This window comes from Musa acuminata, chromosome BXJ1-4 (genome assembly GCF_036884655.1).
Source record: "Musa acuminata AAA Group cultivar baxijiao chromosome BXJ1-4, Cavendish_Baxijiao_AAA, whole genome shotgun sequence".
Lineage (NCBI taxonomy): Eukaryota > Viridiplantae > Streptophyta > Magnoliopsida > Zingiberales > Musaceae > Musa > Musa acuminata.
The window spans coordinates 311911-337541 of record NC_088330.1 but is presented as its reverse complement, the minus strand read 5'-3'; the positions used below and the strand labels follow the sequence as shown (position 1 = coordinate 337541).

The window sequence follows — 25631 nt, the reverse complement described above, 5'->3', positions numbered from 1 at the left end:
TCCTTCAAGAAATTTAGGCTCACATGGTATTTGAGGAATATTGTAAAGCTGGTATTTCGTGCAAAACAGTTCTCCAAGTTACGGCATATATTACACCACTCGAAATCTAAAATTTTCATGGAACTGATCTATATACAACTTCCATGATCAAAATGATCTCTAATAAAATGGGAGCAGTAACTTTTAAATAACAGGAAGAAATTGTACAAAACTGACACCACTCATATAAATCCGAGCACCATCAAACTGAATAAATAGGCAGATATCAGATAACGTAAAAGCACCACTATTGAGATTCAGAAAAGGATCAACCTGTCTCTGGCTCATGATCGCAAGCATCGATTGGTACAAGGAATAATTTATCAGTTATGATAGATACTTTAGCTGGAACATGAAGACAGCAATCCGCTAGAAGTTCCCAACTGCTTCGTTCCCTTTTGATCTTAACTATCTATTAGGGTCCCCAAGGAGAACAATAATTTCTTCGTCTTTGATGTTACCAGCTTCTATCGCATATTGTAGGGCAGTTTTACCATCCTCATCGGTAGCATGTGGGTCAGCACCCCTACATGAAGAGTTGCACACAACAGTGAACTTGTGTCAACAAAAAGTTAGTCGTGAAACTTGCCTTAGAGCCCAAAACTAACATGTAGCATAAGCAGAAAAACCTTAGATGGATAATGTAAACCCATTTTACTATCCAAGTAACCAACACACACACACACACACATATATATATATATATATAATTTGGCTATTCCAGTGAAAACAATTTTAATAAAGTACCCTCCGATTCGAAAATGTTTATGCTATTTCTAGTGAGTGCAAAGAAGGCCAAATGAGGAATGGGGAAGTAGGAGAAAAACAGTGCATAGCATCTGCAAAGTTGTAAACAATCTTGAAAATGGTTCTTAAAGTTTTCCCAGGATTTCAGCTCAGATTTTTTGAGTCAGTAAAACAAGCTTAGGACACCTACATTTTCAGAAAACCAAGTTCGGATACTAGTCTCTGCAGTCAGTAACAAAACAAAATGGAACTACTTTATAAAAACAAGTATCTGCATGGAGTTTATACTTTAAATAAAATTTCCTCCATGAACATGCTGAAGTATATGGATAAGATAAATCACCTTGTCAACAGCAGTTTGGCAAATAAATGTTTGCCTCTGAGAATACAATGGTGAAGTGGTGTCCTTCCCTTCAAATCGATAGAATTTACATTTGCACCATACTGTAAGAGTAGCTCTACCATGGCCATATCTGAAGTCAAGCAAGCAAGATGAAGTAGAGTGAAGCCTTCAAAGCAATCATCCACTTCGTTTATGTTGTCGCTGGTGCCCACTGAGCTAAATGAACTCATGGTGGAAGACTTTTGCAAAGAATCACCTAATAAGCAGCTAGAACTATAATCGAGCACTGCAGTTGGCTGATCTTGTAGAAGCATAGCTTTTGCAAGAGTTACAGAAGAATTTACGGATGCCTGTCCATAGATGATGTTGACATCAGCATTCGATGCCACAATATGGTGATATACTGCTTTCATGTCATTGGCACGAACACTTTCCCACATTTTTTGTGCAACTGAAAGCTGATCTGCTGCTGTTTTATGAACAAAAAGCTTCTCCACGTACTGGGAGAAAAGACACATTTCAGTATCCAAGGAACAAATCTCCAAAGTCAAATCACAGGTTTTTGGTTGGATTTAGATTTTGTAGTCTAAAGACTCTAAACATGGAAATAGATATTTGAAACTAAACAAAGAACAATACAAGAATTGACAAACCCTACTGTATGCACATAGATCTTCATCAATCATATTCTGTGAGAATCTTTTATGTGAAAGCTACATCAGATTATAAAAGGGCAAGTAAATTTGAGTCAAATATCACAAGCATATAGACCTAAACCATTACTATTGATAACATGTCTGAGCAACAAAGAGAAGAAAGTAAATGAACAATGAACATAAACTGAGCACACACAACATTGGCTTTAGACAATGATGTCTTGCTACAGAAAACTCAATTACAGAAGTAAGTTGATCTTATAGAATTGCACAGATGCAGCCGCCTCTGCATAGCATTTATTGAATTGCACAGAGATGTCTTCAGGATCTGGCATTTTCCTGACAATTCTTTTCAAGTACCAGTGTATCATCAGGCTTCATTATGTCATGCAATAAAAGCAACAAAGTAAACTCTTCACCTTTTCCTAGACTCCAAAGATCAGAAATGCAATATAAGCTACTTGGCATACAAACTGAGAAGCAAATATCCCCCCAACCCTTTTCGTTTTTCCTTTTTCTTTTTTTCTTTTTTTCTTTTTTATTATTCCTTTTCTTCTCCTTTTCATTGGAAAAAGTTCATTTTTAAGGAGACCAACTTTCTCATATCTGGTTATATGCCAGATTTCCTGCAAAAAAAGTTCCTACAAATTTTTTTTCCCAATATCAGTGTGATAGAAAACCAAAAAAATAGAACCAAAAAGAGTTCCAGAATTTCTAGAAAAGCTAGCAACACACAAAGATATAAGTTCACCAAATTCCTCTTTGCATTAATTTTCAACCCACTTCTACAAGAAAAATCAAGTTGTACTAGTTCCTACTAGGGAAAAGAGAAGAAGTTTAAAGTCAATTTTCCTTTTCTTTTCACACACTTATTTATTTTTGAGTTTGGACATACTTCAACATTTTCCCTGCAATCAAATAGACTCCAAGCTAAATGGTCTATTGCACAGAACACAGAGACGTAATATGTACCATGGAAATATATCAACACACAAAAACAAGAAAATTTAGCTCTTGCACGCCTCCAGACTAATTATGCTGTCAAAAGAAAATAATTACTCAAAAGCTTTGCTTATGCAATCTGAATAACATTCATTTTTATACACTATTAGAACAATGTGATAGCATATATCAAATCCTTACTGATACGAGATATCAATATGGATGTTGCTTATCCAAGTCACATCTAATCGTGACAACTGCTCTGTACGTTGATGGAATTTCTCAATCCATTATTACATAATTCACAAAACGTAGACTGATTTAACGAAGGCTGATGATGTTAAAGATTTTAGTGAACTTCCAACTTCTTTTAAGATATGCAATTACTTCAGGGAAGCATTGTTGATTATGCCCAACATAAAAATAATTCAGTCCCATCATTATAGTGTAAATCTATTATCTGCTAAAAAGTAGCTGATTAACTAACATCTTTGCATCATCTAATATTTCGTCAGCATGTCCCAAAAGCTTCATGTTCTTGCTAATTCCCACAGACAACCTCTGCCTTCTCCAGAAGATCAAAGTTCAAATTAAAGAAAAATTTGCATTTGCCTCAAAGATTTGAACATATGCAAAAAAGGTGTAGAACACAAAGCCTCCTTCCAATAATCTGTGCTGTTTGTCATCAACAAACACAAAGGGGCCTTGATTGATTGAACTCTGAGACTGACAAATAAATGGTATAATACCTTTGCTTGAATGAACTTCTCCTTCACTGTAATTGGATCTGAATGTTTAGGCTTATTGATACAGTAATATCCTTGAGTCTTGTCAACAATACAGAAACTGCATAACACACATTTACAAGTTTTTAAAATTTAAGCAAGAATTGCTAGAAAATTTCTGCCAGGTTTTATTGGTACCTTGAGACATTCTCACATTTGCCGTTGCTTGTCGATGGAAATGATTCTTCCCAGATGGTGTTGGCAACCGTATTGCCCAGTGATTGAAATAGATTGATAACAGAAGGCTCCCATACTCTAACATCAAGAGTTAGAGATCTCACCTGTAAGAAACAGAACATAATTATAAATATTTAAAGCTATCCAAAAATTGAAAAGAAAACTGACAACAAACATTATAATGATTAATCAGAAATCAGCTAACCTAAATTCTTCAGCATAAGCTAATTAACAGTTAAAAGAAGATCAAAACTAACTGCAGGTACTCTTCTTTTATTTTTCTTGCATAGTATTTGTCCTAATTGAAATTTAAGGAACCACAGAGGATATAATTGACAAAGTATCTATTTTCCTAGGCAAGGTAAATTTCATACTCCCTCCAACCAAGACAATAAAAAGCAAGTTATATTTGTTGCATTAACAAAGTTTCTAACTAGGTGCATTATGTTCAAATACAAGTTCTGAGTGTAACTTCAGATAATCAATTACTCAAAGGGATTGAGTTATTCAGAGCTTCATTGTGAGGTGGTCAAGGCCTGGACCTTTATATATGGCATCTCTATTTATGGTGTTTGCAAGTATTCACAAGTATTTGGACTTTTAAAAGCTTCCACAGTAATTTTGAGCATAGCTAGTTGCAGTTGGCCTAATTGAAATGTGCAATTTCAGATTTGTTAAATCACTGTCACTTTGCAGTGCCTTGGTGAAAACCCATGAACATGCAAATGAATGAACTTACTAAAACCATTTAGCCTGGAAAAGATACCTACAAAATGTTGCAGAACAAAATAAAATATACTGCAGTCAGGGTTGCCCATAGGCCAAGCCTCAAACCCCAAAAAGCAAGGTTGGTTCATAACATACAATTTTCTAAGGGGCTTTAGTTAAATAGCGTTCCATCTAATAAAAATAACCAAGTATAACATAGTTATGTACTCATTCTGGCTTGGCAAAGCTAGACACTCAAGTTTCAATTGCAAATATATGGGGTCCAACCAGCCCACTAATCCATATAAATAGGCAATGGTAAAAAAAATTATCATATCTCCACAAGGATCACTACTTATCCAACTCTCCAAGCAAAATTGTCAATTATCAGTCTCCGACAAAGACTTAATACATAAGGTCAAAGTCTCCTCCACATATGAGCATCTACAATGATCAATTGTTGAACAAGTAGTTTACAGTCGCATTGTTACAGCTCCTAGTAAACTAAAAATCACTAGGTGTTGGTGTATTTGACCCATCATCATAGTCTTCATATGTGGTCAGTCATCTAGCAAAATTCAAAGTTAATAGGATCCATGGAAAACATAATTTTACAAACTGTCATTAACATGGAGCGAGCCCATTAACGCTGGTCCCAAATACATCTTGCTATTATGTATCAGCAACCACTGTATATATCAGTCAAGATGACTCCTGCAAGCGATCGTCATAAAATCAATTTCCAACTATTCAATTCCTCTTAATGCAGTAGGCACATGATTTTCCCAGACAAGCGATTCTAAAATGGCAGAAGCATTAGCTCTTGGAAAAATTTATAGATCCTCATGAGTAATTGAGTCGTACCATGCTACCATTTAACTCTCTAAGATTTGGAATGTGTAATAAACTAAAGAAAAACAGAACTGTATAAATGAAAGTTGAGATGATAATATAATGCATAAGAATTTGCACAATCATGATCCAAAACACAACTCAAGTTTAAGGAGTCAAAATTAGTCCAAAGGTTGTTCGAATTTCAGATTCAGGACCAGAGTCGACATTAATCATTATAGAAATAGATGTGTTTGTCTTTTGTTCAAACAAAACAATCAAGTTGGATTTGGTTTATGAGGTCAGACAGTTTGTCCCTCTGTGATGTCCAATGTACTTTTCATGACTTAATAAATTAGTAATTGATCCTCAATTATTTATCCATTATTTTTTTCCATAACTGATTTCACACATATAAAAAGTTCCAGAACAGGGAAATGGTAAGCTTTACTATTAGGGGCACTGATCATCTCAAAGCAACTAAATAACCAAGAGTCATATATGACACAAGTTTCACATGGATTAGCCACTAAATACTTTTCTGCTAGAAAATTAATGAGTTCCTTGAAGTTTCACCAATAAAGATAAAGTAACAGTTTTCCTAGTAAAAAATAATTTGAATTTCAGCAGAAGAACAACTAAAGCATGTAGACATTTAAGTGTGCCAATAAATTCATGCTTTTCTAATGTACAAATTCCCGAGATACCAGACAGGTTTCTGCATCCAAAATAGCAAGACAGAATAGTCATACATGTAGGCATACTACCAATCGAAGGCTTACCTTTGATATATGCACACCAAGATTGCGGTGAACCCCAGAACACTCAATGCAAAGCAGAATTCCAAGGTTCAGGGATGCCCAGTCAGGTTCAGGAGCACCACAGTCAGCACATATATCATTTCCACAGACTTTTCGTAACACATCAATTGGCTTCTCATGCTTTGAGTTGAACCTATACTGTTGTGAGCTCCTAATAGAACAGTCAAAATGGCCACCGATGCTGCATTTTTCCAATGATGATTCTTCATTTGCTAAATGATCAAGATCACATGAGCTACCAAATGAGCTACTCTCACTGGCTGCTCGATGGTGGCCACCGCTCATGGGGCTTGTGAGAAGGCGCTGAAATAAATTCAAGAGCAACTTCATAGATGAACCCATTTACTACCAGACATGCTAGCAAATAAATGTTTCCTCACCAACCTGTTCAGGTGACTGAGAGCTTAGCAGAGAAGCAATAACACCAGTTATTTTTTCAATCCAATCCATTTGATCCATGGCACTCTCTGCCTGTAGTAACCAAAGAAAAAAAGAAAATGTATTGAGTAGTCCACAAGAGAAACTAGCTTTTGATGTATAACAATGATAAAAACAACCTAGACATTAAGTTCAGAAACAAGTGGCGAAAAAAGCTCATTTTAAGAAACCACATTACACAATGTAACTCCCCTGCTTGAGGCACGTTTTGCAAATGTCACAAGAAAATGAAATTGAATTACAAGTTCACTCTTCTTGGAGGTCTAACAATCTACCTGCAAAGTGTAATTCTTTGTCGGTGATATAATCCTGAAGCAGAAACGCAGATCTGACTGGTCTGCATCAACTTTTATTGTTGATGTTAGCAAGTTTACAGTATGACGTGCAACACATTTCTCATCATGTACACCACCATGATAGTGAGAAGAAAACCATCGACTCAGCAGTCCGGGACCATGTTCAGAGGAATTATGACCTCTCTGGTTAGGATGGTGACCTCCCTAAATTATGAAGCATATTCAAAGGGTAAGATCAAATGAAAGCACCCTAGTCAAGTTATGCACATGGTTGCTAATTTAACCACTGTTCTCAGTGTTACATTCAACTGAGATAAACTTACAGATGATCTGCTCCACTGTTTACGATAATAATATAACATGCCCCGACTATCAAGAACAAAGAACCTTCTCTTCCAATCACCTCTTAGATTTGAAGAGCGCTTTGAGAGATAACCTTGTCTAATAGTTTGAACCTGAGAACAGGAAAGTGACATGAATCTTTAAAATCCATAAGTTTCAAAAGTTGCTCTCGATTTTCTACAATTTAATAAATAAAGCTATGCAAAATGGAACATAATCAAGTATGTTACCTTCCCTTTTGCAGCTGTCTGCATCACTGCCTCTATCATTTTATGAGAACTCCTTCCAATAGCTTGTATGCCATCTCCATTGGGAGAATCGTTTGACCCATTTGCAGACCATCTACTTTCTCGATCAATCTGTCTTTTGAACTCTTGCATTCTTTCTATAAGCGCTGCTTGTTCATAGCTAGATCTCTCCCTTGATTGCTGGGCATAAGCCAGAACCTTCAAAAAAAGTGTACATCAGGGTGTCATCAACATTTCAGCTAATAGATATCAAGGATTTAAGTACTGGTCAGATCAGTAACCATGTAAGTACCTGTATAATGGATGGTATACCATCAAATAAAATAATAAAAACATAAAAGTGAACTGATATGTATTTGTATCGAGCTGTACATTTAAATACCGGTACTTGGACTAGCAAATACTTGTCAGTATATACCAATCAGTATCTAAAACATTGATAGATATATAATCTTAGATATCAGGAGTTGATGGCTACAAAGGGCAGTTGAAGTAAAACTTAGATCTTTACCATGCAATAGACCAGAAAGTAAATAGATGTCCAAGAGATACATGTAAAGTCCATAAATTTATGGCAAGGAATATGAGCAGCAAGGTTTGCAGTTTAGGTTACCAGGCCCGTGCCGGTCTATGGCCAGACTGGTACGGGTCTGGTAACCAAAATTACATAATGCACAAACACCAAACGAACCGCAAAAGTTGGGGGAGGGAGAGAAAGGGACGAAAAAGGAAGAGAAAGCAGAGGAAGAAGAAGAAGAAGATGGAAGAAGAGGAGGAAGAAGGAAGAAGGAGAAGAAGAGGAGGCAATGGAGGACGAGGGAGAGAAGAGGAAGTGTACCTGAAAGGCTGAAACCATGCTGGCAGTGCATGGTGGGCAGTGAAGAGGCGACAAGCTTGGGTGTGTGGAGAGGGAGAAGTTGAGAGTGGAGAGGGAGAAGTCACAAGCCCTAATCATGAATTCTGACTTCTCTTTAAACAATTGTTTCCTAATGAACCAGACTGCCTGAAATAGGGGTGGTCCATGTCTCGGCTTGGCCTTGCACCAGTAAAAGCAGCTAGGTACAAGTTGAACCAGGTGAAATTGCCATCACTGATGAGCAGTAATTCTTTTAGCATAATTAAGAACAATGAGAACCAGTACTTTATTTGAATGATGTGAATGACAGAAACTTGCATGCTACTCCTAAGAAATCCCTTGGCAGAAGTCAGTGTTAAGCTTACTGGTAAGGACAGAGATTTGAGAGTCAACATCAAAAGTAGCCAAAGATAAAACACATAAAAGACAATTTCCTTGACTTTGATGTGTAATTTGAATAAATTTGGACATGACTAATAGCTACACCAAAGATAAAAAAACAAATTGCAGATATACATGATCTTAATGTTACTATTGTTCATTTTATTTTTCCATCAAATAAAGGCAGGTACAGATAAGTCTTCAAATCAAGAAGCTTTTGAACAAAAACTAATACTTCTAAATATCTGGGATTAACCATCTATTTGGTTCTGAAATCCTCACTGAGAACAAGTTTATGAAAGATGGAGGCTTACCTTGAATATGATAGAAGAATAGTTGGTGAGAAGAGAAATATAACTTAATTGTTGTAGTTCAAGTTCATGCAGGAAAAAAACAATATTCCTACTCTTCAGAAAGGCCTAGAAGGGGAACGGACATGCAGTTCTTAACATAGATTACTTATCCTTTCAAAGATTTAGCATGAAACCTGCAGAAAATTAGTCATTGTTTTACTTCCTTTGAATGAAATGTGTTTTCTACCACATGAATAGACTTCAATATCATCAACAACTTTATAAATGTTGAAGATGGTCCACAGTGAAGGTCATAATACAGTACGTGTATTTTTCTTAAAAGCATAGATCGCTAACAGAATATGCAAAAGCAAATAAAAAGCACAATTATGATCAGAAGGTATATCATATAGAGGAACCTGGTGGATATATGGCTCCATCTGATGCAGTAGCTCATATCCCTGAAATGACCACAGAAGGAATCTAACCATTTATAAATATGATGAAAAATCAAATAAAAAACCATCATATTCATTACTTGTTTGAAATAACGAAGATGGGCATCCATAGTTCCACTAACAGCCTCCAGAAGTTCATATCTCTTTTTTGCCTCTATGTTAGAAAGAGCAGTAACCTGGAAATAATAAGAATTCATGTTATGATGCCATGCATTTATAAATAAAAACATGGTAACAATCCATGATCATGAGGATTAAAAGAAAAAAAAATGTATGAAGACGTTTTACCAGATCGAAACGGGCTTGCTCAAATGAAGATCTTGCACTATGGAGCTCCTGCAACCCACAAATGGAGGTACTACCTTATGGCCACTCAGATGAAAACTATGCACAAAATGAATAGATCATCATGTATTAGAAAATATTTTCAGTACAAAAAAGGTGACAATGATTACATCCTCTAAAACTGTTGTGATATCTGCTTTTGTCCCTTTCTTGAGCGCTAGATACTTCTCACGTGCCTGTGGCAAAAAAAAGCAAGTAGTCAATTTCCAAAGTAATGATGCGATGTCAAGAATAATTAACCATCAATAAGTCCATTAAATTTACTAATTTTACTTTCATATGTATAGCATATCTACATATACACATATAGATATACAAACCATATCTATATGTACACACACAGGGACATATACATATTATGTATATACAACCAGCCACAGGCCACATTATAGATGGAGGAATGGTTCTTAAGAACCAAGAAATTTTCAATGACTAGCCTAATTTATGGTTACATAGACACCAAGCTAAATGATATCACCAATCCTATAAAATATCAGAATCAGAGTGTCAAACTACTATACACAAAATATTAGTTCTAAGACATTATCAATTAGTTGTATGGATGTGCAAGCTCTTCATATCAAACTGGAGCAATGGCTATCTTCACAAGGCCATGAGGTCTTAATATATATCAATGTCATCCGAAATACACACCTGGTCATATAGCAGACTAGCCCTATCAAACCGCTTGCGAGCATCCTGCAGCAAGGTGATACCCATTAAACTATAATAGAAGCAGAAATTAAAGGTACATACCATTTAGTTACAGCAAGCACAAAAGTGCATACATTGTCACTGTGCGACAAGGCATGGTGCATATAAAAGTTACCATGTGGCATGTCAAACAACAGAGTGAATGCCAGAATAAAAGAAACAACACCTTGAACCTTGGTTACAAGAGCTTAGAAAAAATGTGAATTTAAAGGAAAGTAGCAGGAAATAAAAGTACCTTAACATCATGCAAATCTGTGTCTACAAATTGGAGTAATCTCTCATTCAACATTTGCTCAACCTGGATCAAAGGGGAGAAAAGGTCAGCATGAAAAGAATAAAAGCTTCATATAAAGAAAAGGCAGCCTGGTGCACAAAGCGCCTGCCAGTGCAGGGCTTGAGAGGCATCAATAAACAGTCTTACCCTTACAACTCAAACCTTGGTAACTTGGATAACAAAGGAGCAACCTTACTGTGACACCAAACTCACCCTCAAGTACCATCATATGAATAAGGAGAAATACATTCTATATAGGAGATAAAGGGTAGAGTTTGGTTAAGAATTAACAAAAAGAGTTTGTTAAGTTCAGTTTGAATTTATTAAATAATTAGCATGTGAATGCTAGGCAGCATGAAGCAGCTTGTGTAAGCCCAGATGCATTGCAAAGAGCCATTACTCTAAAAAGTTGTTAACAAACTAACTATATCAGCTTTTCAGGCAAGATTGTCCACTTAATCCCAGTTAGGCAAACAGATTAATTAAACATAATGTCCCTCAATTCCTTTCTATCAAGGACATATAGAACATTAATGGAAATCATGTTAAATTAATTTCTTGTTGGTAAACAATTGTACCCTAGCGGTTTAAATAGGCGCCCGAGCGCTCGCCTACATGCTCGGGCAAGGCAATGCGAGGCCCAAGCACCTCAAGGGTGGACCAAGTGACTATTTAATGAAAATCATATTAAATTAATTTCATGTTGATAAACAATTGTACCCCAGCGGTTTAAATAGGCGCTCAGGTGCGCCTACGCACTCCAAGGTGAGGTGAGGTGAGGTGAGGCGAGGCCCGAGCGCCTCAAGAGTGGACCATGAGGTGCACTTCAATGAAGCGCCGCCTGGTCACTCTCCTAAACACAGATATCGAACGCCTTGGGTGAGCACCAGGTTTAAACGAAGCAACCGCACCAGACTTTGAAGTCTGGTTTGGTTCAAGTGCTTAACAACTAACCGGTTTCTTAACCCGTAAAAGCCACCCCCACACGCCCAAGCCATCAACCTTAGCACTGCTTCTGCCTTTGCCGCCAATGCTTTTTGTTGTTGCCTCCGCCGTTGACGCTTTCAAACACTGCCTCCATCGTAAACGCAGTGGACCGAGGCTTCCTTTGTCATCGATATACAGGTCCGACGGCCTAGCCTTTGTCTGTACCTTCCTTTCGCCGCAGTTGCTTCCATGTTCAGTTCCTTTCATCGTCGAGGGAGAGGACCGCAACTTCCTCTTCCACCGATGGATAACTCTTAAGCTTCCTCCGCCCACGACATCGTCGTCCGCAACTTCCGACGTTGTCGCTACTGCTGCCATCCGCAGCTTCTTTTGCTACCGCTGCTATCATCCATAGCTTCCTCTGTCGCCACTGCTGCCGTCTATAACTTCCTCCATCACTGCTACCCTCTCCTTCGCCACTTTCCATTATCGGTGACACTTTTCTCCTCCTCTACTACTGTTAACAATTCTTTTCTCCCCCACTAACTATTATTAACAGTAAATAATATACTATTAATAGTAGATTGTTAACTATTGTACAAAGCAATCTATATTTAGATTGATAATATACTACTTAGATTTTAACATTGCTAATCTTTATTTATTTAAAATTATTATTAAGGTTTTAGGATTAATGACAAGTGCACAAAGCAATTCAGAAGATTATTCAAAAACTTCAAAAAAGGATATTGTCTGAAAATACAATTTTCTGAATGATCCTAAAGATTCTAATGTAGTTACTTGCATCTTTTGTGATAAGACTACTAGAGGTGGTATTTTTCGTGCAAAGCAGCATCTAGTAAAAAATTTCAAGAATGCATCAGCCTACGAGAAGTGTCCACCTGATGTAAAAGAAAAACTGCTGGCTTATATGACTGAAAAAAAGATACAAAAGAATGAATCTTATGAGATTTTACGAGAGGATAATGTTTGCATATATTAGAGATGATAAAGAAGATTATTCTAAAAGTATCCATCCAAATGAAAAAAGAGCATGTGACAGAAAAGGAAAAGAAGCAATAGTTGTTAAGAAGGGTAAAAAGGGACTGATAAACTTATATATATATCAAGTGAAAAAAGACAAACAAATATAAGTTATGCTTGTGATAAGGAAATAAGGGGAAGAATAATTTCGCACATTGCTCGTTTCTTCTATTAGGCTGGCCTTCCCCTTAGTACAACTCATGTAGACAGTTTTGAGGAAATGATTGAAGCTATTAGAAGACATGATGGGGATTTAAAGCCTCTAAGTTATTATAAGATGAGAGTTCCATTACTAAAAAAAGAGTTGGATTATATAAATGATTTATTAAAGAGCCACAAAGAATCATAAGTAAAGCATGATTGCTCTATTATGTCAAATGCTTGGACCAACAGGAGATATAGGAGTATAATTAATTTTATGGTCAACTGTTCTTTAGGAACCATGTTTGCAAAGTCAATAGATGCAACATCTTTTGTGAAATCTAGAGAAAAGATATATGATTTACATGACAAATTTATGGAAGAAATTGATGAACAAAATATCGTCTAAGTTATAACCAACAATGGAAGTAACTACGTATTAGCTAGTAAGATTTATCTTTTGAATATTTTAATATTTCGATTACTTTGTCTCCAATTTGAATAGAAGAATTATATAACTCCTAAGTCCTATCAATTTTATTATCCTTTGTCTTAAGTAAACTACTTGAAGCAAAAAGACCACTTATATTAGACTCTATATACGACATATTATATTGATTTAATGTTGGAAGATATTAAAAAGATTCCTGAAATCAAGAAGACTTTAGAAAGGGCAATCTTTGTCATTGGATTTCTCTGTAATCATACTAAGGCTTTAAATATGATGAGAGAATTCACAAGCAACAAAGAATTTGTGAGATATAATGTCACCCGATTTGCTGCTTCCTTCTTGATATTACAGAGCATGCATCATCAAAAACTTAATCTGAGAAATATATTTACCTTGAAGAAATGAGTGACAACCAAATGAGCAAAAGAAGCGAAAGGCAAGAGGGCCAATGATATCATCTAAATGTCTTCCTTTTAGAATCTTGTAGTTTATATATTAAAGGTAATGAGCCCTCTTGTTCAAGTCCTTCGGTTGACGAATAATAAAACTAAGCCTGCAATGAGATATAATTATGAGGTTATGGATAAAGCAAATGAGACGATTCAAAAGTCTTTTGATGGAAATGAAGAAAAGTATAAGAAAATATTTGCAATCATTGACGAAAGATGAAATTATCAATTTCATCGTCCATTACATGCAATAGGATATTATTGGAACCCGAAATTCTTTTATAAGAACACCTTCGTTGGATTTGATGTATAAGTTATAAATGGGTTATATCAGTGCATTGCAAGATTGGTTTCAAGCCCTGAGTGCAAGATAAGATCGTACGTGAATTATCTTTATATAAGAATACTGAGATGTTAATAAATTGATATAATTAATTTCATCTATAGTATGTTACTATAAGTGATTTAAAAAGCGTTAGGCGCTAGGCGCACGCCCGAACGAAACGAGATGCTAAAATATAAAAATATATAATATAATTAATAAATATAATTATTTAAATAAAAATATATCATTTATCCTGAAACCTAACAATAATTTTAAATAAATAAAAATTAATAGTATTAAAATTAAAAAAATATTATTAATCTAACAAATAAAAATACTATTAACATATTGTTAATAGTGTTATCAAAGTGAGAAGAGTGTAAGGGACGACCGAGGGTGATGACTGAGAGCAGTGGTAGCGGCAGTGGTAGCAGTGAGCAGTGGGAGCGAGAGCAGTGAGCGGCGATAGCGGTAGCAGTAGCAACGACAGCGGCGACAGTGGCAGCTACAACGGCAACAGGAGTGGCGACAGTGGCAACGGCAATGGGACCGAGAGCAACGAAAGTGGCAACGGTAGTAGCAAGCAACAACAGTGGTAATAGCGAGCAACGACAATGGGAGCGGCAACAGTGGCAGCAGCAATGACAGCAGCGAGCAGCAGCAACGGGAGTGGGAGCGGCGACAGTTGGTTCGATCGAACCAACTGGCGAGCGCCTAGGCAGCGCCTCTTTGAAGCGTGCTGCCTAGAATGAAGCAAGGGCCTCTTTGAAGCACGCGGCCTGAAAATGAAGCGAGGCGCTCGGGCCTCGCCTCGCCCGAGCGCTTAGGCGAGCGCCTATTGAAATCACTGGTTACTATGTTATTGCTAATAATAAAATAAGTTTTACAAGTGAATGATGGAGTCTATTTGGAAATTCCACCTCGAACTTATAGCAATTGATTATCAAAATTCTTAGTTTGGTATGTAGTGCTACGAGTTGTGAGCGAGACTAGAATGTCTTTAAGCATGTAAGTATCACAAAACATTTTTATTTTAATTAATATATTCATTTTTAGATAGATGTATTAATATATTTTTAAATTATATGACATGACAAATTCACACAAAGAAAAAAAATCGATTAGAGCATCAATGACCATATGATCTTGTTTATATAAAGTATAATCAAGCATTGAAAGCTTGTCAAGATTTGCGAAATAATATTGATCCAATCTCATTAGAAGACATTGATGATTCAAATGAGTGGTTGGTGGTAGAAATGATTGCGAACTTGCAAGATACCAAAGGCGAGCTTGTATCTAAATATGACAACTTGAGCATGAGGAGATGTGACAAGAGCCTCAGGTATTGGAGAATTACAGACATATAAGACATTGTTGAAGGGAAAAATAAGTGCAAAAGCCTCAAGCTCATCTCTTGACATTGTTGAAGAGGAGGAAACATATTTTGATGAAGAAGGATGGGAGGAAGAGAAAGATGATGATATGTTTGAGAATAACGAATGTTGATTACAATGATGAATGAATTTAATGTAAAACTTTATTGTTTTGAGTATTTTGATATTTTTGTAATTAGAAGATAGATAATGTGGCTTGGTACTTTAGATCTTTTTAATTTAATATCATATTTTTATTTATATAATCATATTTATTAATTATATTATATATTTTTATATTTTTATATTTCAGAGCATCTCGCTTCGCTCGAGCGAACGCCTAGGCGAGCACCTAGTGCCTCGAGCAATTTAGGACCTTGGCGTTTAGCACTTTTTAAATTACTATTATACCCCTAATATATGGCCCGCTTACTTCATATACTATTATACTGTTATGGTGTTCATATGACTACTGAAAGCAAATACAAGCATAAACATATTTCTAAGTTAAGCGGGCATTTAGAAGTCTAAACATAGAAGTGCACAATATCATCTAGATGTACATGTAAGATTTTTTGTTTAAATAATATCACGAATGATCAAACTATCAATTGTAACCTCTTGATACAATGTGCATATCGCATAGTAAACAAAAATATGCATCTTACCTGGGAACGTAATACCTCTTTGTAGGTTCCTATTTCTCTCAAAGCGATGGTAAATTTGGTCATAACAGGCCCTATGAAAGAATAGCTCATAAAAAATCAAGGACATAAGCTCTGATTCTCAATCTGTATGTTAAAGTGTACAAACAACAAAATCATAGGAAAATATTGGAAGTAATCTTGTCACCAGAAGAATAAAACCAGGGTAACCAAGTTCATTTTCAATTTCATGGTCATGTTAAAATTGTAATGAGACATAATTATAGCACAAACTAGCTGGAAGAGATGATATATCGCCAAAGCGGGTAAGAAAGCAATATATGCATACTTTCACTCAGTTAACATCACATTCCCATCCAAAAGGATGCATAAATGAATAGTAGCTGTAAACTCAAAAGATATTGACTTGTACAAAGAGTGGCAAAAATATTGTTGTGTTATTTTCTCAGTGTACTACGCCCAAAGCAAAATATCCACCAATGAAAAAGAACCATCAGCTGCTTAAAAGAAATACTGAAGGGTGAACAATAACATGGACAAACCTCCAAACGCAACACTAATGGGGTCATTATGCCCCCCTCCAAACATTTCAAGAGAGCTTGCAAAAGCAATATCCCCATCATATCCCTCTCCAAGTCCTTCCCTGCAAATCAATAACAACCTCATAACACAACAGACAGCATGACAGAAGCAACACAAGGGCTTCACTTGGTCATAGATATACTAGGTCACATTGCATTTAGATCATGGCATTGACACCTATGTTTCAAATGCCAGTTAAAACCAATAAAAAACAACTGGAATTTACAGATCCTACCAAAGAAAGGTTACTGGTGCTGTACCAGTTCCTCTGGTTGCTGAAACCGGTATCTGAGAGATTTAATTCCTCAGTTCAGGCAAAAACAAAGATGACAGAATGACAAATCCTCTAACTTATTAGGAAAGTTAAAGAGGATCTTTGCATACTGACAGTCCACCGAGGGTTTTCTCTGTTTTAGACTGGAGTCTTTAGCAGATGGTTGCAAAACGATGGAAGCATATGAAATGAAATCACAAATCATAGACCACACCTAGTTGCAGGTTTTGGTAAATATTAATTTCCACAAGTTGGAATAATGTGACTTGATTTCCCAGTATCAATCAAATTTTGGTTATTGCCAATCCTCCTAGCTGTCACAAGGTATTAATGTGTTTCATTATCAAACATTCAAACAGACCCTAAAGTCATTATCCATTATCTTGTTTCTGCTCCAGCTTCACTGCCATAGCTTATGTCATATATATTTTTGAGCTATATATCAGCTAGTTGGAAAATTTTACAACTCAAAGATTATAATTTTAAATTTAGGAAGTTTTGGTCACTGTGGCTCCTTAAATGTTAACCATGGTGTATTACTCAGCAATTTTAAATCATGACCAGGAGCAAAAGTACCTCTGTGACAGAAACAAATAAACAGATAAATGTCTGAATATAAGATAAAAAGCCCTGTTGGAAGTCAGTATACTTCACTTATGATATTAAATGTTTACTTGATTGAATTCAAATAGCATTAAAGCTGCTTGCAGAATAAAAATGTAAAATAAAAAAGATTTGTATGGCTTATTTAAGGTTTTGCCTTGTCACCAATTCATTTTTCCAACCAAAGTTAGATTCCTAATCTGGATTTAGTAATAGATATGAGATACGATGCTAAATCTAGTGATCAGGTTCACACTGAAATGTTGAAAATGGATAAAGATTTCGGGCACTTATTAAATTGTCCATCCATCTCCACCATAAACTCTCTCTTCAATCAGTCTCGTTTTCTCGCTCTCCTCATGTCTCTACGCTAACACTCACCTCGATAGCAAAAGCTTGGATAGCAATAGCAGTGGCTCATTATAGTAACACCAATATCAATTTCTTGAACTATCAAACAATCCTCTCATTGAACTACTTGAACAACAGATTTTGAACCTATACCTCAACCATTATCCAAGTTCCATCAGCCATCAAGCATTTCTTGTTTGGCAAGTTCTTTTTCTCCATAAACTATTCATCTTTTGTCTTTTCACAATATCCTCCTCATCAATGCAGATCAGTATTACACTGAAATCTTGCATCTTGATACAGGTACTGATTAACAAACAGTTTCGCTGTGTGAAATATATCAATCAGGGTTTCAAGCAAATTTCAGAATCGAGCAATAAATCCAGAACAAACTTCATGAAGTAATCTAAAATACAAATATTAAGCTGGTAATAAATTTTAATGCTAATATTAGGCTATTTGGTATTTGACTCATTATATCCGAAAAACTGAATATCAACAAAGTAGGGATATGAAAGTTTAGTACACTAAGCTCGTTACAACTCAAAAAATAGGCTAACAAAGAAAAGATATATATCCAATATTTCTCTAAAATTATTCAATCAAACTAATTGATCATATTCTCTTAAGACAAGTCTTACCAGTCTAAAAATGCAGCCAACATAAAGATTGCATAATGTGTGTTTTCTCATGTAAATTATTCATAAGGATAGCAGTCGGACCAAAAAAAGTGAAAGCAATATAAATCTCAACATACGTATATTTGCGACATCCCTTATAAAACTTTAGACATCTCTCTCTCAATGATTCTGCACTTTCTTCAAGTGATTGAATCTGTTTATCATGAAGAGAGAAAAACCAGATATGAGAAGAAAAAAGTACAAATCAGAGAAAAATGAATAACATACTCATGTTTCCTAATGCATATATATGAAGACGGTTGAAAGTTCTTCTATCACAAGATCTAACAAATAAAACTCTAATGAGATATAACATATTAGACATGATAAGATAGCTTAGTATCCAAAAAGATGGCAGAAGATCAAACTATAGCTTATGCAGACCAAATATTTTTTTCTTTCATGTCCAAATAACTTGAATAATTTCATACCCGAATATAATGCTGCATAACCATACTAGGTACTTCACCCCCACCTTGTTGTTCTACCATGGATGTCAATTTTCAATGAAGGGAAGAAGCAAAGGAGGAGAAAGTGCAGGAGGAGGTGTACCAGAAGCCGAGAAAGTGGCAACCCTTACAAGGATGAGGTGGCAACGGCGACAACACAGTGGGTTGAGGAGGCAGGCGAAATGATGAGGAGGAAGCGAACGATGAAGGGAGAGAGACTTGTGTAAAAGAGAGAGAGCATGACAAAAGAGAAAGTAAAAAAGAACTGATAAGTGATAACTACCAGGAAATGACAGGATAGCATCAGGTATCCCTGGTTTTAGCTAATAAAACCAGAGGTAGGCATGGAAACGTAACCATACCGGCCAGTAAGTCTAGTATGGATCCAGACCAGGCGAGAACCCGACGGTTCATGTACTGATTCTTATCTGTGAGTCTGCTGGTCCATTGCAAAAATAATGCAACTTGGTTCTCTATAGATTCACTGGCACATCTGGTTACATTTTTTTTATATATGTTGATGCCTTTTCCTCATTTTCTTCAACATGTTCTGTCTAAAATCTTCAACCGAGGAAGGTTGTACAGTTACATACTAGGTGTACCTACCAGTCCATGATGGACCATCGGTAACCTGCAATAAGATTACGTCAAAGATTACAAAGGACCGATTTGGTTCTTCAAATGTTGACTGACACACCTTGCTAATGACCAGTTTTTTTTGGCATAGGATAGCAATCAAATGCTTCCAAAGGCTTGTGTCTTGCATACAAGTGTCCGACAGATGTTTTTGCCACATTAGAGGATTATTCACATAAGCAAGGTGATTTTTGTGTATTTTATTCGCAGCCATAAACAGACAAATCTCCATGGATTACAACATTTAGAACAAAGCAGAAATACTGAAGGAGATATCCAAATTCTGAAAGTATTATATCTACTCTATAGGCTTGTGCAAACCTGACAAACTAATCGGCTTTTATGTTCTCCACTAAGTGTTCATTGATGGAATAGCAAATTTTATAGCATATCTGAAGCTAGCAACAGAGGATTATATATTTATGCATAATATTAATAATTTGTCTAACAACAACAAGTCATAAATATTCATAATTTTGTGTATCTTCAACAACATTTCTCTAAATGTGTTTGATTCTACAGCAATGCCAGAATTGATATGCAGGCAAGATGGTCAAATATAACATTGAACATGTGACAATTTATAACTGATGCACAACTTCACGAATCTGAATATGAATAACCTGGCTTTCAGAAGGTCACACCAAGCAGAAACGAACACAATAATCAGTGATAAGAGCTATTTCAGCTGAAACAAGATGCTAACCAGCTTCTTGACAGTTCCACGATAGAGAAAGCAGTATTGAGATTAGACGAGAACACAAAGAACAATTTTCGAGATTGGAGGAGAGAATATAAAGGAAAAAGCCCGTGGTCAACTAGGAAATTTTTAATCTATGAAAAATGTTATACAACCTTCTCAGTTTTCATCACAACCATACAGGCCTCCGCAAATCAATATCCACAATATCCTTGAACCAATCTGGGAATTCAGAACTGATAAAATAAGATAATTTGTTAAATCTGGACTTTTTGGATTCTGCATCAGCCTCGCCTTATATTTCTAATCCTCTTTAAACTCTTTTGCCCATGGACAAAGAGATCTATGGATAAAATAAGGACTCTACGCAAAATCATCTTCCCATTAAATTAATTTAAAGCACATGGGCCCCTTTAATTTGGATGCATGATAAATTTCCAAGGGTTCCAGCCAATTTGACTTTTGAAACAGCAGATAGAACTGACAACTTGGCCAAGTTAGACTTAAACTAGACCTAAGATAAGCATACTCTTAATTTCATGAATCAGAGGACACAGCAAACAGAGGACCTACGGGTTCACTACATAATAAACACATAGAGTTTTAACCTATATAAATGAATGAAATGCAGAATGCGGATGCACAATATGAAAGTTGGTGTACTTTGCACGAGATACATTTATGACCATCTAAATGAAGGAAAAAAAAGATAGATAGGAAAGGTGATATTGTCAAAAATCCAACTGCAAAATTAGGGTCAGCTTGGCACTGAACATTATCAACCAGGAACAGAATAGCATCCTGACGTAGATAGAAGAACAGGGACATGCTTTATAAAGGGTAAAACGTTATCCTCAGTCCTCACCAGCATCGACATTGCTTTGTTCATCTCATTCCCTTATGATTGACATGGTAACATACAACAGACCAAAGCAAATATACTGCCAACAAATCTATGCATGACACCTAGTCGCAAACATCTAAATCTAGCCCAAATTTTACTACGAGCTGCTTATTTACGTTTCGACAACAAAACCAACTGCAGAGGACACATCTATACAGTTGTCAATGCCAATGAAGTTTTGGATCCCGTTGAGCAAGATAGATGCATTTCCCTAAAGTACGAAGGACATGTAGCATTAAAAGATATGGGCGGAATCAGCTAAAGGGCCCGCACCTGCTTCCGGAACATTGGAGAATCGTCGAGCTTGGCGAAATACATAGCGAATCCGCGATCTTCCCTCCCTCGCCGCACCAAACCCTCACACTCTCCCGCACCGATCGCCCCGTGATTCTCCAAGAACACAGAGGATCAAGCGAGATCGGTCTCCCACGTCATGGATCCGCCTCTCCTGGGCATAAAAGATTCTCCAGAACGCGCTCAGAGATCGCATCTCCGAGCATTTCCAAACGCTCCTCCGGCGAATCCGACGATTGCAACTCGCGACCAGCCAGATCTCCCCACCCCTGGAAAGCGAGCTCTTACCCGAGACTGGAAGAGAGAAGGGAGACGACGTCGGGAGACTGGACGAGAAAAGCGGAGAACAAAGAAGCGAAGCGGACTCGATCGAAGGGATTTGGGGAGGGAAAGAAAAAAAAGAAAGAAAAGGAAAGAGTTCTCTTTTATATTTTTTTGCGAGAAAATAATTAATAGTCTTATGAGCGGATTTTAAGTTGATTTAAAAATAAACAAAAAGAAAATACAAGGGAGGAGTTGTGAGAAAACAGTAGTATTATGAGCCGATTTTAAGGTCAATTAAAATAAACAAAAAAAGACCCAAAAAAAAAAAAGGCATTGTTACTGTTACTGTTTTCGCACCCCCCGCCCCCGCCCGCCCCACCCTTTTCTTTTTGTTGTCTATCATAAATTTTTTTAATCTTTTAAAATGTTAATTTTTTATTGATCCGACCTCCTTGTCTTCTCCTTCAATTTTTCGAATTTTTTTTAAAAAAAATATAATAAAAAGTTGCGAAAATATAAAACACGAATCTTATGATTATCGTATATTATTATTATTTTTTTTTCGGATCTTTTTCCCCTCCCTTTAAGCGCGATGGGACAGGAATCATTGGGTGTCAACAATAATTGTGATTAGAAGAGCGGATCACGACTGTCCGTTCATCCGCCCCCACCGCAATGGACCATAGCACAGATCGTATAGCAGTACTATTTTGTAGTAAAAAAGGAAAAATATATATATATGGTTTTTTTAGGTATAAATATATATATATGATTTATATTTATATTTATATATATACACGACCCTCTTACAGGAGTGAAACAAACAAAAGTTTGATGGTACAAAAACAAAAAGGAGTACAAGAAAGATGCTGATAGTTCGAAAGAAAACAAAATGTTTCGTGTCGCTTTCAATATCTAAAACAAAAAAATAGTTGAATATATATATATATATATATATATATATAGCGGAGCACCTTAGATTAAGTAGGTGAGAGACGCAATTTGAACCATGTGGTGAAGAGCCTACTTATTGATCCCTATGGGCTATGGCTATTGCAGCTAGCTAGGGTTGACCACGCTGTCGAGTGTTATAATTGAGGGTGAAGCTTCCATTTGGCTCCAGAGAAAAAGTTGCAAATGAATTTTTTCTAATTCTTATACTTCAGAAAAAAATACATATATGTTAATGACAAATCGGATCATAAATCCAATGTATCAAAATTGATCGGTTCTGATCTCTTTTTTTTTAAATGAAATTATATTTGAAATGCAAACTTGATGTCTATCTTGATTCGAACGCCCAACTTGAGAGGTTCTTACAAAGTTTTAAATCAGCAAACATTAGATGTGAGAGTGAGATATTAAATATGAGAAAGAACTCGTATTGGACAAGGAGAAACTTCTATTCAATATGCATTGATCTTAACCATATATTATTAAAAAGAATATTCACCATATTATTATTTATTCAAATGATATTTTCTGTTATAATTCAAGACTAATATGGCCTGTGTCATTAGTTTATTTTGGCAACATCGATTAGATTAATTTTTTGAATATATCAATTAGTTTAACTGATAAAGACTTTGATAACTTATTGTAATATCTTAACTTATCTTAAGATCTTAGATTCGAATTCTTTTTTCATCATTTTTCTAGAAAAAAAATTAGAATCCATTTATCTTTTGATTGGTGAAGGATATGAATGTGAATTGATAGGATTATGTAAGAAATCACCGAAACCAACTTGTGTTTCTAAATCATAATAACAAAAACATAATAAAAACTGATGCGAAAACAAAATAGCGTACCTCCAACCATTGTTGTCAAGAATTTCTGCGAAGGTTTCTTCTTGAACTTTGGCACTTCTCGGCTCAGAACTCTTGCTTTAGATGGTGTAGAAAAGTTTTTTTGCTTTAAAGAGATGATTGAGCCCAGGGACCATAATCCTCATATATATATATATATATGTTCTCCCGATAAGAACATTTATCATCACCAATTCATAACGTTCAAGAATTAATTCAAATTTATAATGTTTGGACCATAATGAATAACTTTAATGATATTAAATATTTAATTTAATAATAATGGTTTCATGTATAAAGAATAAAAAACTAAAATTATTTAAATCATAATAAATGAAGAAATTCATGATAATGAATTATGAATCTTAATGAGAACAGTTATATTATTATTAAATTAGATATTTAATAATAATGATTACATTCTCCAATTTGGTCCATACGTTTATCTTAATAATTTGAATTAATCTTTCTCGAACAACTTTCTTAAGAAATAAATACACGAATCATAGCAATAAGTCCTCTAAGAACAAGTATTATCTTCCATGTATCACGATGTATTTAGTTTCTTAATCTTAATGAGGCAATATCAATTAATGAATAAACCTTATGTTTATTCTTTGTCCAGTAACAATATATTTTCTCAAAATTTCACAATATATAAGAGTTTCAATATCATTACAAAGTGGAACCAAGTCTCATTTTCTCTATATGATCCTTGAACTTTGGAGGTAGTATGCCTTTAGTCAAAGGATCAGCAATCATCAATCAATGACTACTTTCTTTTCTTTTACACGTTCTCTTATAGCTAAATACTTAATGTCGATATGTTTACTTTGACTTCCACTTTTATTATTTTTAGCCATAAAGGCAGCAATTGAATTGTCACATAAAATTCTTAATGGCATATAAATAGAATCTATGATTCTAAGCCCAAAAATGAAACTCTTAATCCATACACCATGTGAAGTAGCCTCAAAACATGAGACAAACTCAACTTCCATGGTAGAAGTAGCAGTCAAGTTCTGCTTAGCGCTTCTCCAAGAAATAACTACACCAGCCATCATAAAAATATATTTTGATGTTGATTTACGAGAATCAATACAACCGGCAAAGTCTGAATCTAAGTAACCAATCACATCCAGATTGTTTGTATGTCTATACATAAGCATGTAATATTTGGTTCCTTGTAGATACCTCATCACTTTTTTTGTAGCTCTCCAATGGTCCATACTTGGATTACTCTGATATTGACCTAGTATCCGCACAATAAATGCAATATCAGGTCTAGTACAGACCTGAGCATACATAAGGCTTCCTACGACAGAAGCATATGGGATGTTTTTCATTTATTCCCTTTCAAAGTTATTCTTTGGGCATTGGTTCAAATTGAACCTATCACCTTTCACAATAGGAGCAACACTTGGTGAATAATTCTTCATCCGAAATCTTTTTAAAAGTTTATCGATATAGGTTTCTTGTGATAGACCTAAAATGCCTCGATGTCTATCTCTATGGATCTTAATGCCAATGACATAAGATGCTTCACCCATATCCCTCATGTCAAAATTTTTAGAAAGGAATTGTTTCACCTCATATAGCAAACCCTTATCGTTGGTTGCAATCAAAATATCATCTACGTATAAAACAAGGAAACATATTTTACTCTCACTAACCTTTTGGTATATGCATTGATCCATGAGATTTTCAATAAATCCGAATGAAGAAATCATTTCATGAAATTTAAAATACCATTGGTGGGAGGCTTGTTTTAAGCCGTATATAGACTTTCTAAGCTTGCAAACCAAGTGTTCACTAGCACTAAAGGAGAAACCTTCAGGTTGTTTCATATAAACCTCTTCCTCTAGATCTCCATTAAGAAATATTATTTTCACATCCATTTGTTGCAATTCAAGGTCAAAATGAGCAACTAATGCCAAAATTAAATGTAAAGAATCTTTCTTGGATACTAGAGCAAACGTCTTCGTATAATCGATTCCCTCTTTTTGAGTAAATC

General features: G+C 35.6%; 1 protein-coding gene across 3 annotated transcripts; it reads right to left on the bottom strand.

The window, feature by feature from the left end:
- Window positions 1-29: 29 nt before the first annotated feature.
- Window positions 30-21932, bottom strand: LOC135639891 (ADP-ribosylation factor GTPase-activating protein AGD3-like). Of its 3 annotated transcripts, XM_065153884.1 has the most exons (19): window positions 21525-21932; window positions 18640-18716; window positions 16615-16715; window positions 16076-16146; window positions 10656-10718; window positions 10361-10405; window positions 9817-9882; window positions 9650-9697; window positions 9442-9537; window positions 9323-9364; window positions 7356-7571; window positions 7107-7238; window positions 6763-6987; window positions 6434-6520; window positions 6011-6352; window positions 3651-3793; window positions 3477-3573; window positions 1130-1629; window positions 30-565 (listed from the first exon to the last, which is right to left on the bottom strand). In XM_065153884.1, exons 1-19 carry the CDS (start codon window positions 21567-21569, stop codon window positions 448-450), a joined length of 2514 nt encoding a protein of 837 aa, XP_065009956.1. In that variant the 5' UTR covers window positions 21570-21932; the 3' UTR covers window positions 30-447. The 3 variants fall into 3 exon arrangements, with proteins under 3 accessions (XP_065009956.1, XP_065009961.1, XP_065009966.1); XM_065153889.1 differs by lacking the exon at window positions 16076-16146 and having other exon boundaries at window positions 266-565; window positions 21525-21587; XM_065153894.1 differs by lacking the exons at window positions 16615-16715; window positions 18640-18716; window positions 21525-21932 and adding an exon at window positions 13650-13810 and having other exon boundaries at window positions 266-565.
- Between the last annotated feature and the right edge of the window lie 3699 nt (window positions 21933-25631).